Source organism: Fundulus heteroclitus, unplaced genomic scaffold (assembly GCF_011125445.2).
Source record: "Fundulus heteroclitus isolate FHET01 unplaced genomic scaffold, MU-UCD_Fhet_4.1 scaffold_215, whole genome shotgun sequence".
NCBI lineage: Eukaryota > Metazoa > Chordata > Actinopteri > Cyprinodontiformes > Fundulidae > Fundulus > Fundulus heteroclitus.
This window is the reverse complement of record NW_023396627.1, coordinates 213,325-229,329: the sequence shown is the minus strand read 5'-3', so window position 1 is coordinate 229,329 and position 16,005 is coordinate 213,325. Positions and strand designations below refer to the sequence as shown.

The following is a 16,005-nucleotide window of genomic DNA, read 5'->3' as shown; positions in this document are numbered from 1 at the left end:
GGGGGCTTGTTGTTTTCTTTAATTTCCTTGAGATGTTGGTGTCAATCAATGTATTCTTTAATAACTTGTGCAGATAGTTATGGCTCTCACGTTAATATAAGTCATCGTCATCTTGGTCAATCCCGATGGGTGTCTGGACACAGAGCTCTTCTTGCCGGATCACACAGTCTCACGTGTCATTCATCGTTTCATTATCAGTGAGAATGCTATACAGCATTCTCACTTATTGTTTTCCTGTTTTTCTTTATTATTATCAGTGAGAATGCTATACAGCATTCTCACTTATTGTTTTCCTGTTTTTCTTTATTATTATCAGTGAGAATGCTATACAGCATTCTCACTTATTGTTTTCCTGTTTTTCTTTATTATTATTATTATTATTATTATTATTCCGTACGTTTTTGTGCGTCTAACTACTCCTGCATACTTCAACCGATTTCAACGATTTTCGTACCAAAACGTTCGGCTGGTTCTCGACATTACTGCTATGTCTCATGGTTATGGTACCTTTTATACTTTTTGAAGTATTTGTACTTTTTGTGCGTTTTTTGCTCCCATTGAAATGAATGCAAATTCCTTCAAATTTTTCAAATTCTTCAAATTCCTTCTAGTTCTTCTGATACAACTGATGCCAATACTATTACTACAACAGATACTACTACTACTACTACTACTAGTACTACTGATACTACTACCACTACTACTACTACTACTACTACTACTACTTCTACTACTAATGATACTACTGCTGCTACTGCTACTACTACTGATGCTACTGCTGATACTACAACAACTACTACTGATACTACTACTATTACTACTACTAATACAACAACTACTACTACTAGTACTACTGATACTACTACTACTACTACTACTACTGATACTACTACTACTACTACCAATGATACTACTGCTGCTACTGCTACTACAACAACTACTACTGCTACTACAACTATTACTACTACTAATACAACTACTACTAGTAGTAGTACTACTGATACTACTACTACTACTACTAATAGTACTACTGCTACAAAATTCCTTCAAATTCTTTAAAAACTGATACTACTACTACTACTGATACTACTACTCATACTACTACTATTACTACTACTAATACAACAACTACTTTTACTAGTACTACTGATACTACTACTACTACTACTACTACTACTACTACTACAAATTCCTTCAAATTCTTCAAATTCCTTCAAATTCTTTAAAAACTGATACTACTACTACTACTGATACTACTCCTACGACTACTGATACTACTACTATTACTAATACAACAACTACTACTACTAGTACTACTGATACTACTACTACTACTACAAATTACTTCAAATTCTTCAAATTCCTTCAAATTCTTTAAAAACTGATACAACTACTACTACTACTGATACTACTACTACTGATACTACTACTACTACTTCTTCTACTACTACTTCTACTACTACTACTACAACTACTACTACTGAATACTACTACTACTATTACTACTACTACTGATACTACTGCTACTACTACTACAAATTGTTCAAATTTTTCAATTTCTTCAAATTTTTCAAATTCTTAAATGTTTTTCAGCTTTTTTCTCTTCTGCATGAAACGTCTGCATCTTCTCCTCAAATCATTTTGCAGATTAGCATTCTCACTCGCTGTTGCGTAGGAACAGCTTTTTCTAGTTGTTATTATTATTGTTACACTATCATCAATTTCAACTTTCTAGTAATGTTAAACATTACTCATTGCAGTTAAAAAAAGGGGTGATAGCAGCAGGACTGTACTGGCATAATTTAACCCCTGCTGGAAACAACTATCAATTCAGAAATAAGTTCGAAACTGATCAATAATGTAGTCAATATTGAAAACTGAATTTTGCTCAAATTAGTTGAATTTGCCCAGAAAACATTGTGTTAAACGATGTAACAATTAGATTGTAAACATAATATATCATATTAAATTAAAGAAAACAGAAGTAAAAAAATTACAATATTCTCTATTGTAATAAACTTGAGTAATTTCTCTTTTTTATGTTTTGTTCCTGGTCCTGTAATTCCAAACAGCACTTGAAGGGGCCGTGAGACAGCATAGCTTATCGCCTTCAACGGAAACCAGTTGAGAAAGGGTAGAGAAGACAAGATGGCGGAGTGAGTGGGTTGCGCTTTGTACGGACGGTTGCGGTTCTTAAAGTTAGCCGAAAACGAAGGCAAGGAGTTGTAGAGCGACAACATAATCGGGAGTGTCGTTTTCAGTCCCATGTGACAGAGGCTCGGGATAGTATTTAGTTTGACTGCTCACCATAGCGTTACCTTGATGCTAAAGTTAGGTCTGCCAACGTTAGCTTCTTGTTAAAGGCCTTCAGCTTGTTCGGATTTAGTTTTGGATTTACACCCTCTGCTTGACACGGCATTTCTAAAGGAATTATAGATTCTGGCCCATGACGAAGCCAATAACCTCAGTGGTGATCTTTTACATAGCTGGAAGAATTGTTTTTAGACAATTTCAGAGTCTGTGAATTGGTTTGGCCAATAACGCGACTTTATGTTCTACCGATAGCCGGGTTTAGCTGACAAACACAACGATCTTCAAGCTTCTCAGTTGGTGGTAGTTATTCAGTCGGTAGTATGGCCAGCAGCAGCGGTTCCAAAGCCGAATTCATTGTCGGTGGAAAGTACAAGCTTGTCAGAAAAATTGGATCGGGATCTTTCGGCGACATTTACTTGGCAATCAACATCACAAATGGAGAGGTAACTTGGCCAAATATTCTTGTTTCTGTGTTCTTGTTTGGGATTACAGTGGTTCATTTTTGTGTCTCTATGAGAGGCAGATTGTGACATAGCTCTGTTTACCGGAGAACTATGGTTTCACATTCCTCTATCATTATATCGAAAGTATTAGTCTTAGATGTATGTGCTGCAGTAATAACATAAATGCTGCTGTTGTGTGTGATTCATAGGAGGTAGCTGTAAAACTAGAATCCCAAAAAGCCAGACATCCACAGCTTCTATACGAAAGCAAATTGTACAAGATTCTTCAAGGAGGAGTCGGGATTCCACACATCAGGTAACAACATCTTTTCACCACTTCGTAGTTTTGTTAGTGTCATCGTGTTTATGAGGTTCCGTTTGTTTTTGCAGTTGAAGACACCTAGTACCAAAAGTGATTTAGCAAAGGTTTCGTTGAGATCAGGCTCGCGAAGTAGTAAACTTGGATCTATTTTTATGACAGCAGATTATTTTTCACAAACTTATTTCACTGTAAAGTCTCTTTAGGCCGTATTTGGATCCTGGGCAGGGAAAAGCAGTGTGGTTGGAAATGGCCGCTCCTCTTTTGTTGTGCTACTTCCCAACATGTCTGTTAGAAAATGGCGGCGGAGCTTTCGGAGTATACATAGTTCCTCAGTGAAGTTAGTCGAACGGTTGGGAGCCGGATCTGTCGGTTCGTCAAAATCAGATTCCTCAAAACGACATACACTTTGTCATCAGTGCGCGTATATTTGATACATTTCAGCCTAATTTTGTTGACGCAGTATCACTCTCAAACCATTATCACTGTTTAAGTACCACGTATTCAAGCTATATCTGCTGTACGGGGCTTCTCATCCCTGGTCCTCAGGACTCGCTGTCCTGCATGTTTTGTGTGTGTGTGTCCCTGCTGTCATGCACATGCCTTAAACAAATACTCGATTAACAGGGCTTTTTAGCTTTTAGTGGCATAAAGATTAGGTAATGCAATCAGGTGTGCTGGATCAGAGACTAATTTAAAACATAAATGGGAGACAACTGCTGTAATATATTTAGTGACACTTAGGTGGTGGCATAATGTTTTAGAAGGTAAAGAGGTAATGTCATTATGCAACTACTACTAAGTTGTTTCATTGCTAAAACAGCACGATCTTGATCAACAAGTATATGCACATTGCAAAATATCGTGTGTGTGTGTGTGTGTGTGTGTGTGTGTGTGTGTGTGTGTGTGTGTGTGTGTGTTTATTATTAGGTGGTATGGCCAGGAGAAAGACTACAATGTCCTAGTCATGGATTTGCTTGGGCCCAGTTTGGAGGACCTATTTAACTTCTGCTCCCGACGATTTACCATGAAAACCGTCCTGATGCTGGCAGATCAAGTAAGAAAAATTCCACTAATCAAGTATGACCTCAAAATAAAATCTGTACATTTTGGAAAAGAATGAGTCTTCATAGCGGTGTAGTAAGAGCATAAAACTGAACAATTTGTTATTTCCTGCAATTTCAAGATGGCAAATTTTTATATGTGCTTCTCACAAAGACAACAGTGATGGTTTATCACTGTGTGATGCCTGCATGTATATCACGTGCAAACAAAGCATTTAAAACAATTCCCACAACACCAGTATCAAGTGTATTCTGCTAATTAACTAATCTGTACATTACTATTACTTTATAAAACTGATGTGAAATCTTAAGTAGAAATGTAAACAACTTTCAGAAACACAAACATTCAGAGAAAATGTGAAAACAACTGTCAAAAAAAAAAAAAGGTTTGCTTCTATGCAAGAACTAATGGATTTTTTAAAGGCCTCAAAAATCTGTGTAAGTAAAATGGATAAAAGGTATTTTGTTTATTAGAATCTTCTTGCTACAACTGTAAACTTTCCTCAGACCAATTGGATGTTACTGGTTGATTTGCAGTAAGATCACATGTATAACACAGGACAAAGAAAGTTTTTTTGGGGTATGCATTTAACCTAACAGAATGTTTTCCAATTTGTGTCAAATGTACCATTTTGAACAAACACCTCCTAGGTATTTTGCGTTATTGGCTTCAAACCTGTTGGGACACTCTGAAGACGTGGTAGATTAAAAAACGTTATTAAAGGTTTGTGTTTTTGTCAAAGGCCAGTGGCATTACCTGGCTTCAAACTTTGACTTCTCACCACTAAATACAAATTTATTATATCTCTCTTATAAAAGGTGAGCTGGGATTTGCCAATCAAGAATCCTTATTGGCACCATGTGTTACCGTGATAACTTTTGTTGAGGCGGACACTGACTCAGATACAGGCAGACACTACAGACATAGTATTTTCAAACTTTTATTATATGAATAGATTCAGTTCATTGCACTAGCCAAACACACTTACTGAGAAGCTTGGAACGTGCAAATTAGTCTTTAGGATCAGCTGAGACTTGTACTGAGTTCCAAAAGTCTGACTGCAGTTCGACAGATACATAAGACATTTACGCTTTTCCACCCTAAACACGCCCATCTAAATCCTGTCCAATCATGGTACAGTAGTCGGACACCCTGTAAGCAAAGGTTCTGCCTAGAGGTTGTGGCGAGAACAAACAGGCAAAGCCTCCAAGACAGAGCTGAGAGAACAAAATGACGTCATTCGCTGCGGGACTGACACAGGTTGTCTTGAGTATTTAGTGGCCTTAACATGTAAAAACCCACAATCTTCTCAGCAGGGGGCGATAGCCCTTACAGTTTGTAGAAATAATCTGTTTTTGAGTCTGTTGGTTTTGGATTTACTGTTCCTAGATTGTTTACCTTTTGGCTGTGGGTCAAACAGTGCATTGCTTGTGTTGGTTGGATCAGTGACAATGAATCTGGCCATTCTCTGGACTCGTGCTGCATAAACCATGTCCAGATCTTGTAGACAGCATCACACAATCCCCTGTGCTATACTCACCACCTGTGTTCAAGTCCATTCTCTCCTGCACTGTGCAGCTCCTATACCAAACGGTTATGCTGAGATAAGATAAGATAAGATAGTCTTTATTGATCTCACAATGGAGAAATTCACTCGTCACATCGGCTCATACAAGAAGGTGCAGGTGGAGGCATAAAGAACCTTCCATTGTAGCTCTTAGTTAAGTCCAGAATTAACTCTGGACTTAATTCTGAGTCCAGAATCAGAATTAAGTTTATCGCCAAGTAGGTTTGAACTTACAAGGAATTTGACTTGGTGTTGATGGTGCAGACAAAATAAAATAGAATAGATATATATACAGAAGCTATACACACAGTAGACTGTGTGTTAATGTAATGTAGAAGCTTGTAAGTCTTGAACAGGGGAGAGGCAGTGTCAAAGGTCACGGGCGGCTCTTGGCCTTGTTGGTAATGCTGGTAGCAGATGGGAAGAAACTGTTCTTGTGGCGTGAGGTTTTGGTCCAGATGGACTGCAGCCTCCTGCCAGAGGGAAGTGTCTGAAATAGTTTGTGACTGGGGTGCGAGGGATCAGCCACAATCTTCCCTGCACGCCTCAGAATCCTGGAGGTGTACAGGTCCTGGAGAGATAGAAGATTGCAGCCAATCACTTTCTCTGCAGACCGGATGACACGCTGCAGTCTGCCTTTGTTCTTGGTGGTGGCACCAGCGTACCGGATGGTGATGGAGGAGGTGAGGATGGACTCAATGAGTAGAAAGGAGTAGAAGTGCACCATCATTGTCCTTGGCAGGTTGAATTTCTAAAGCTGCTGCAAGGAAGTACATCCTCTGCGGGGCTTTCTTGGTGAGGGAGTTGATGTTCAGCTCCCACTTCAGGTCCTGGGCGATGATAAAAAAAAAAAGTTCAACAGAAAGTTCAGCAGATTGAGCATCGGAAAATAACTTCTTTGGTAAGCGTATCTATATAGTTGGTCTCTCTTTTAATCAGTGGTATTTCCACCTGTCGCTATGTCATCTGTCAGCGTTTATTCCCTCACTTAGTAACTTAGCTGATAAATGTGGGCAACCAACCAGGGATATAAGTCGCTATTAAGTTTTTATTTAGATCACGAAGAGCCAGAGGCCAGAGAAAGGTGATTCTCAGATAACTTTTTATGAAACACAGCTTAAAATCCTCCTGTCGATCTATGGACTCATTTTTACTCCAACCCCAAAAACACCTGCCAGACAGGCAGCCAAGATTATCTTCAACCATATTTAATTTTACGCAAAGTTTAACATCTGTGCATATGTTACTTCCAGCAGTATCTGATAGGGAAACTCGGCTCGACGCAACACAGGGTGATTGGGGTGTGTGGGTGAGGGGGGGGGGGGGGGGGGGGGGGGCTGGTGACTATCTCCAGCAGTCCATGGTCGAGAGGCGGGGGACACAGGATACATCCTAGACAGGTCTTCAGTCACAGGTCTAAAATGTAACAGTTTAATTAACTTCCAAAAAGTTACATATTCCCTTTTTATAAACCTGTGAGTTGTGATAATTGTTCTGCAATAACGGGCAAAGCAGAGATTGATTATTGTATGATCTGTGTTAAATAAAAATGTATAACAACATCAAAGTATTGGTTATGCGGCCCGCATTGTCCCTCTCAAGAATCCTATTGTCCCACATTTGCTCATTTGAGATCTGGTCACCCTATGTGAAACAGCAACAGAACCGAGGCACCTGTATCCATGGCAGACCGTGTGTGTAACCACAAAGTCCCAGTTTTAGTTCGTTTTAAATCACTTCCCTGTTATCTTCAGTATTTCAGTAGTGTGGTTCCCCTTTTATTGTAATATAACATTTTATTTATAAGCCCCCTAAGATCACCCTATGGATAAGTATGGTACTAAATAAAATAAGATAAATATCATAGCAAATAATTTGAAGTTGAATTCACTTGGATAGATATGAAAGTAAGAAATTTACGAAAGGACAGGGTTATGGTTGGCCTTGTATTCATAGGATTGATTTATATTGAATGTGACATGGAGACATTGGCGTTAATGTACAGATGTGAAGTAGATAATGTAATGATGCAAGCTGCTGTCTTTTGTACTGGTTGCAGTTTATGGAGGGTTTTCTGGGGGACGGAGAGGGAAGGGAGTTGAAATTGTAAAGTTGAGAGGTGAGTGGACTGTGAACCAGTTTGGCAAAAGTGTGAAGGAAGAACTTACTTGATGCTGCAAAGATGAAACTAAGTTAACCAGGTGATGTTATGGATGTGGAAAGTGAAGAAGAGGATGGAGAGGACTAACCAGGATGATGTCAAGGGTCTGAAACTGAAAGGTGGGAGGGATACAGGAATTATCAATGCCTATTTTAAAATGGCCAGATTTGATTAAAGTTGACTTTGCACAATAAGCAAGTGAGGTATGTAATGTGGCATGATGTCCACGGCCCTGGGAATATATGGGCTAACTAGAAAGATTTTCAGTCAAACTGATTATTTTTGTTTTAACTCGTGACATGTATTATAAACCTGGTGGCCCGCCAGGCTTATAATACGCTGGGGGAAACCCTGATCACTCTGATTCATGGGTTAAAGTTCTTCGTTGCTGCAACAGATTTCCGTCAATTGGAAAAGGAGAGCATAAGATAGATCCGCCTGGTTCCGTTTAGACTTTTTATTCAAGGTTTTAAACTGAAGCTGCGCTCAACCAATGAAAACTGGCAGATCTGGGACATCTAGCCAATCAGAAAGAGTCTAGGATAGGGGTGTGCGATATGACGATTTAAGACCGTGTTACGATCTGCACCTCTGACGATCTGTAATTATTAAGAGACCATTTTATCAGGATCCACAGAACTGTAGTGCTGCTGTATTTCTCCCCTCCCCCTCATGTGCGTCGGCCAAGGTAGCTACAACAAGCGGGAGGCATGGCAGCAGCTGAAAGCGAGGATTTTGTTCCGAAAAGAAATGCTTCGTCCATCATATGGAACTGGTTTGGCTTCACTTCTGACGATAAAGAACAAAAAAACATTACATGCAAAGTCTGCAAGGAGAGCGTCAAGGCAAGTGACGGCAACACAACGAACCTGTTTAATCATCTGAAACGAAGGCATCCTAAACAGTATAACGAGAGCCTGGTGGCTAAAGCTAAAAAGCCGACTGCAGCTTCAGCAGCGACCGGTCCTTCTCCCAAGCAGCAAACGTTAACAGATTCATTTACAAAACTTACTCCCTACGATAAAGGCAGTAAACGGTGGGAACAGCGTGACTGAAGCGGTGACGTTTCACTTGGTGAAAGATTAATGTCCTCTACAAACCGTAGAAGGAGTGGGATTAATAAAATGTTAAACGTTTTGGATCCACGCTACGAGTTTGCCCAGCCGCAAGTATTTTTCAAACACCGCTATTCCACGTATGTACGCTGAATGCAGAGAGAAAGTTTTACAAAATATTAAAAATGTGCAGTTTTTTGCCACCACAAGCTGTTACTTTTTAAGAGGCAAATTTCTGTTCCTATTTCATCAGAATTGCTGGACAAGTTTTGCACAACATATTTGCACTAGTTAAAGCTGTATTTATATCCCTAATATGAAGATTGTTTATTGATTTATCATAGATTGCACATTACATCTTGACTTGCACTATATTTGCTGTTCCATAATAGTTTTTGTTTCTAAAGACTTAGAAATTATACAAATCTATTGTTTAATGTAATATTTTTTTAAAAAACTCAAGTTAGTTTCTGTGTGCTTTCTTTTTTCTTTTATTTTATTAGACCAGTCCAGATTTAAAGGAATAAAACTGCACTAAGATACAGTTAGAATTTTTATTATTTTTACTGTAGTTACTTGAAAAATGTGACTAATTTGTAATTGTTTTACTCAGGAGTTATTGCATTTTATAATCTTTGGTGTGTTTTACAATATAGAAATAAAAAAAAATAAGTTTGCTAGCAATGCTTTGATCCTCTAATTTTAAATAAACTTGTTCATTTATTTAATTTTTCTCTTCTTTGCATGTAATTGAAGTTATGTTGGTCGTATCTAAAAAATCGTGATAAAATCGAGATCACAATAATATAATCAAAAAATCGTGATATTTATTTTTGCCATATCGCCCAGCCCTAGTCTAGGACAGGTCTTTGCAAAGCCGACGTCTGCCAGTCTGAGGTTTGTCGGTGGAAGAACAAACTGACCACAGATGGAATGAATGAAAGTAGTGGTGGTCAAATTCTTCAGACCAGGACTGTGAAACTAAAGCCCGGAGAAACTGAAAACCCCCCACATGGAAAGGCTCAGAGAGGGCCTTTGAGGTGTGATGGTAAAGGGCCTAATGCTGGTGTATGGTCTCACGGTCTGCTGCTGTAAAGACCCCCGAGGTGTTTTTCCACTTAGCTGTCCATTAAAATCACAGAATACAGCTTTCTCTCAAAAAATCTTAAAAATCTAGATCTGCCAGATTTTATAATATTTTTGAGTATTACTTTATTAAATTTTAAAGGAGAAGTCCGGTCAAAATCAGAATTCAAACTGCTGAAAGTACTTTAAATATAAAACTACCACATACTGTGCAATAAATTATACGTTTTTTTTAATTATGAATAATTTTAATTTAATCATGTTTATGTGGAGGAACCCATCTTGGTCAAGAATAGTACTGTCACCTCCCATTTTGTGACGTCATTCAGCGGACCCACTGTTGAGAAAGTCCCAACACTCTGTTGTTTGTCATGACGCACTATTTTCCAAGATGGCGACGACTGGTGCTCTGTACGAAGCAGAGAGTGATGAAGTACTTAGTGACAGTGATGGGAGCTCCGTGGAACATATCATCATCTGATAGCGATATGGATTTTTTTTTAGAAGAGTTTCTTGACAGAACCCGAACTTATTTCCAGTGCAAACTCAGTCGGGTCCCCTATATATATATATATATATATATATATATATATATATATATATATATATATATATGATATATATATATATATATATCTATATATATATATATATATATATATAATTAGTGCTGTCAGTTAAACGCGTTATTAACGGCGTTAACGTAAACCCATTTTAACACCGACAATTTTTTTGTCGCCGTTAATCGCGCGTCGTGTCAAAACACACACACCGTTCCCTAATGTTTTTCACCCCGCTGCGCTCTCCGGACTGTGTTTCTTTTACCCTCGGCGCTTGTCCGTAGTTTTAAGAGTGCTAGAAAACTGTAGCTAAAACAGACCCGCGCTGCCCTCACTGTTGTTTCTTTTACCCTCGGACACATGCGACTTGGGCTTCTTTTTTCTAAAAGCGCTTCTAAATTTCATGAGTCACGGGTTCCAGCACATGCAGTGCAAACTCAGTCACCACATGTGATGTGGTATCCCTCCGCCCCTCTGGGTCGGTAACCATCCCCGCAAATTCTAAATTAGAATTTCTAAATTCCAAAATAACTTACCGAAAATCCTCGCTCTCATGTCATGTTCAAAACATTCTTCTTCGAAATGGTCGCTGCATATGACGTGTTTTCTCTCTGGCCAGAAGTTAGATGCAAATCCGCTTTCTTCAAGTTGGCAATCCAGCAATGAGCCCGGTGACTCATGAATCAGAAAGTTGAAATAAGCAAGGTTTTTTCTACTTTTACCAGTTGTGTTGGAACATCCAATGGCCACGCACGCGGGCATTGTTGCTGTAACAATAGCTCTTGCGAATGTCAGTGGTGAAGTCCTCTGAAAATTCGAAAAAAAATGTTGATGATCGCAGCTGTGTAGAACGGCTCCTATTGACTTTGCTTGGAAAGAGCGGAGAAATGCTGTCGCTGCTCCGCTTTTCCACGTCGCAGGATGTGATGTCAGACGGCCCTTACTGCCCAAATATGGGGCAGTGATGGCCGCCCCCATACACAGTGATCCAGACGACAATTTATGTTTTATTTTCTTATTGATTAAAGATAAGTTCATTAAATAACCACAAACGTATTAGTTTTAGTTATAGCTAATGGTCCCCTGATTTTTCCTTGTTGACCGGATTTCCCCTTTAGTTGTACAGTCTGATTCTGAACCACTCATGATGTCTATCTAGTAGGAGTTCGATTCAGTGCCAATACAAAGGCTTTGGTTTTCATTTAGTAAAAAGTAGAAAGACAAAAATGATTGAAGTTTCTGTTGAGATTTTGTAAATACTTATTTTCATGCCCAGGTAAACAAATGAATGTGATCTCACATTTCTGAGCCGATAAACATTACAATTAGCACATTATCAAGAACTACTTTGTACAATGTGCAAAAAGAGAATATCAGGAAACTGTTCTGTATAAACAATACCCCTAATCAGGGCTCTGTCGCTCTTGAGGTCTAGCCATCACAGGTCAAAGCGACTCTTTCTGCCGACTTTAACGACTCCAAAACGGAAAAATGTTCACTTTCGTGTGTTTCGGTAAGGCAACTTAAGTCAATGTCATGTGTTGGTATTGCGTAGTGTGGTTCCAGTGTCTTTAAAATATTTTCAAACCCTGGATTTCAACAACACTGTATGGTTGTACGTCTTTGCAAATCAACACGGCTACAGACTTTGTGATTTTTCTGTGCGCGGACAGAGCTTGCGCCAGTTTAGAGGTAAATGATTTGTCGATTTGCGGTCTGTTTGGCGTCAACAGTTCTAGCCACAGGTTGTTGTAGAGCCGATACAAACAACTGATATCTGATTAAGTGTGCAAATTTGTTGTGTTACCTGCAGTTTTTTTATTCTGTATGGCCGCAGCTTACAAACCACCTTGCTTTGTGGATTTCCTGAGTTCAGGATTTACACGTGAATTCCAAAATGAGCCCAGACATCGGACTTAAAAGTTAATGCTTATAATAGTTGATGTATAATAGTTGATAGTTCATGCAAACAGTTTCAGTATATTGAAGTAATCACACCACATGAAATAAATGCGTCCTTTTTCAGTTGTAACAACAGAAAAAAACTGACAAAGGATGCATTTATCCGGTTGGATCCCATGCTCCTCACAAGCAATACTATTACTGTCAAGGATAATATTTGGTCGTTTAGAACAGTTTCTCTTGAACGAGTGCCCATGCTCCCCCGTTAGAACAGACTCCACCGATGTCTCATGGCCAGGAGAAAATAAATCTCCTCAATGCTCCCAACGTGGGACTTTTTAGTGCAGCCATCCTCAGCAATTGAGCCCGTTTACAAAACTCAGAAACATTTATCAAGGCAGTTAGAAATTTGTCGTGACTCTGAGCACGCTCTCGCCTGGCGGGAGTGTGAGTATATCTGCATATGAACGGCGATGACACTGAGCTGAAAGTAAAGGAATGACATATCCCACAGCAGCACTGTGGGATATGTAGGTCTGTGGTGCAGAGAGGCTGCAGGAGCTTGCGAGTTGCAGCTGCCTTGGGGACTTCTTCCCACCAAGCAGTTTATAGTGAAGTCACGTATGCCCTCGTAAAATTAAGTCTCTGTACTAGAGGGTGACACGGGAGGTGGATTTTCACTCCTGTCCCATCCCACTCCCACTGAAAAAGTCCTGTCCGTCACCACTCCTGGTAAAATTACTCCCACTCCCATCCCGCTCCCATTCCGAATGACTCCCGCTTCTGCGCCACTCCCAGTCTTGTTGTCTTCTTTAAGTTTTCTGGCAATACATTAAACCTGAATGTCTATGAAGGGTCAGTTAAGTTCCTGTTTTAGCTGTAGTAAAGGCCAGTTAAAGTAAAAGGCATAATAATAATAAATAAATAATAAAAGTAACAAGGAAACAGACCATGCCTATCTTAGTTGAATAAACAAAATGTACAATGTTGCCTTTTACTAATTTGTTAAGTAATTGTTTCACATAAACAATGAAGTTAGTATTATTTCAAATTGCTGAAACTAAAGAAAAATGCACCTACCAAGAGATCTATACTCAATTAAGAAAAAAGTGCATAAAAGCATTACTTTCACAATTTAGATAATGTACCTCAATGGTTCAAAAACTCAGTTTTGTAAAAGAAAAAGTTGAATATCATTCAAGCATATTTTTTCCGTTGCAATAAAATATCCACAAAACTAATTAGGGTTTACTATCAGAACCTATACATTCATCAAAGAATAAACAAATTTTTAGACAGACCTCTCAACTTTTATTACAAAATTGAGAGTGGGATTATGTTAATTTTCGGGGGTGATGCGGAGCTGGAGGCGGAGCTAACTGGACCCAGGAAAAACCGCTCCAGTCAGCTCAGTCTCATTTTTATCCGACCAGACATGGAAGTAGACATGTTTTACTTTTTTAAAAAAGTGAAAGAGAAGTCTTAACACATTGTTCAGTTAGTGGGTTAAAGCAGAAAAAAAACAGTACTGTTCAAATAATACTAAATAAAATAATAAAGTAGTTTTAAGTTATTGGCCGTATTATTACACTGTTGCACATTGGAAAATGAGTCTAGGAAACACATTTTACTAGCAGGGTACTGAGTGTTAACACCGTGACATTCAACTCTCGTCAAGTTTGTTAATATTTGCAACTTCAAAGTCACTCTGTGAGTTTAATAGATAAGTCTTTACTTCTGACTTTGCGTTGCAAATCCAACTTTTCCAGGCTGAGTTCAATTAAATTTTATTTGTATAGCGCCAATTCATGAAACATGTCATCTCAAGGCACTTTACAAAGTCAAATTCGATCATATTATACAGATTGGTCAAAAATGTCCTATATAGGGAACCAGTTGATTGCTTCAAAGTCCGACAAGCAGCATTCCCTCCTGGAGAAGCGTAGAGCTACAGGGAGAGTCGTCTGCATTGTCCATGGCTTTGCAGCAATCCCTCATACTGAGCACGCATGGAGCGACAGCGGAAAGAAAAACTTCCCATTAATGGGAAGGAAAAACCTCCAGCAGAACCAGAACCAGGCTCAGTATGAACGGTCATCTTCCTCGGCCGACTGGGGGTTAGAGAAGACAGAGCAGAGACACAACAAGACAGACAAAGAAGCACACATTGATCCAGTAATCTGTTCTACATTAGATGGTAATAGCGGGTGATCTGTCTTCTCTGGATTCTGCATTCTGTTTGTGAGCGCTGGTGGAAAAAAATAGACCGGAAGCACTGTTGGCTTCTGGGTCGTGTAGTTCTTTTGACTTGCATTATAGTTTAGGTTTCTTGAAGAAAAAAACTACAAAATGACAGCGCCGATCCTACATTTTTGATTTTCTATTTAAATTTTTTGGCATCGATCCTAATTTATTGTACCTGCTATTGGTTTACTCCCGCTCTCGTCTGCTCCCGTTGATATTTAATCCTGTACCGTCCCAATCACGTGATATTTACTAATGCTGACTCCCATCCCGTGGGATTCCGGCAGGAATCACGTGACCCGCGGGATTCCCGAAAAAATGTCAGCCTCTACTCTGTACGTCACCGTCGCGGACTCATGTCCGCTTATTACGTGGGAGCCTACAGACAAATAGCTCGGATGCAATCTGGCAAGACCGATATCATTCATTCCGAAGATAAATTATTCGCAAGTGTTACACAAAGAATTTTAATTTTGTTTTTATAGCAATGATTCACAATACTTGTAGTCATCTCAAGGTCCTTTATATAAAAACAAAAACAAATCTTATTTCTGTGTGGAAACGTGGTCAATTTAATCTATATATAGACATATTTGTGAAGACAGAGCAGACATTTAAAGTATCCGAGCAGTGGTTCAGCACGACTTTATGTTTAAGAAAAATAAAATGCTTTAATGGCAGCAGTAGCTCTTGTTGGTGGCCTTATCAGGAGAAAATCATAGCTAATCAGATATGTTCTGAGCCAATAGTGTCATAACTAGCATTTCTGTAAGCTGTAGTGTAATTACTGTATGGTGAACAACTTGCATTCTCTTTACGTCTTCTTCTAGATGATCAGCAGAATTGAATATGTACACACGAAGAACTTCATCCATAGAGATATCAAACGGGATAACTTCCTCATGGGTATCGGCCGTCACTGTAACAAGGTAAGTTTTTGCAGCCCATATGCATACTTTTTGTATATGGCACATAGAAGATCTATGTAGAGCTTGTGGCAAAAACCTGTATGCAAATTATTGTCTAATTACAATTTAATTTACCTTTTGATGTATAGTTTTTGTAAGCCAGAATTTTGTCATAATTTTAACGTGGGCTGGGAGAAATGGAGAAACTGCCTATGCTGTCATTAGCTTAATTTTACACTGGGGTAAGGGCTATGCAACAGCCTACTGAGTGATTGAAAGACACCCTGACAATAATTAGGGACTCTGTGTTGAGAAAAGACAGAAAAACAGGGCTCAAAACAGAGAAAATGCTATTCACTGAAAATTCTGAGCAATCCCTAAA

The 16,005-nt window shown here is 39.0% G+C and overlaps 1 protein-coding gene across 1 annotated transcript; it reads left to right on the top strand.

Annotated features, from left to right (window-relative positions):
* Positions 1-2,107: 2,107 nt before the first annotated feature.
* Positions 2,108-15,719, top strand: LOC118559080 (casein kinase I). Its single transcript, XM_036129770.1, has 4 exons — positions 2,108-2,756; positions 2,966-3,072; positions 4,006-4,132; positions 15,546-15,719. The coding sequence occupies exons 1-4, from the start codon at positions 2,634-2,636 to the stop codon at positions 15,702-15,704; spliced, it is 516 nt and encodes a 171-aa protein (XP_035985663.1). The 5' UTR covers positions 2,108-2,633; the 3' UTR covers positions 15,705-15,719.
* Positions 15,720-16,005: the final 286 nt, after the last annotated feature.

Coding starts and splice junctions, on each gene's coding strand:
- LOC118559080 (XM_036129770.1), top strand. CDS start 2,634: ATGGCCAGCAGCAGCGGTTCCAAAGCCGAATTCATTGTCGGTGGAAAG. Junction 3,073..4,005: donor GTCGGGATTCCACACATCAG/GTAACAACATCT, acceptor GTTTATTATTAG/GTGGTATGGCCAGGAGAAAG. Junction 4,133..15,545: donor TCCTGATGCTGGCAGATCAA/GTAAGAAAAATT, acceptor GTCTTCTTCTAG/ATGATCAGCAGAATTGAATA.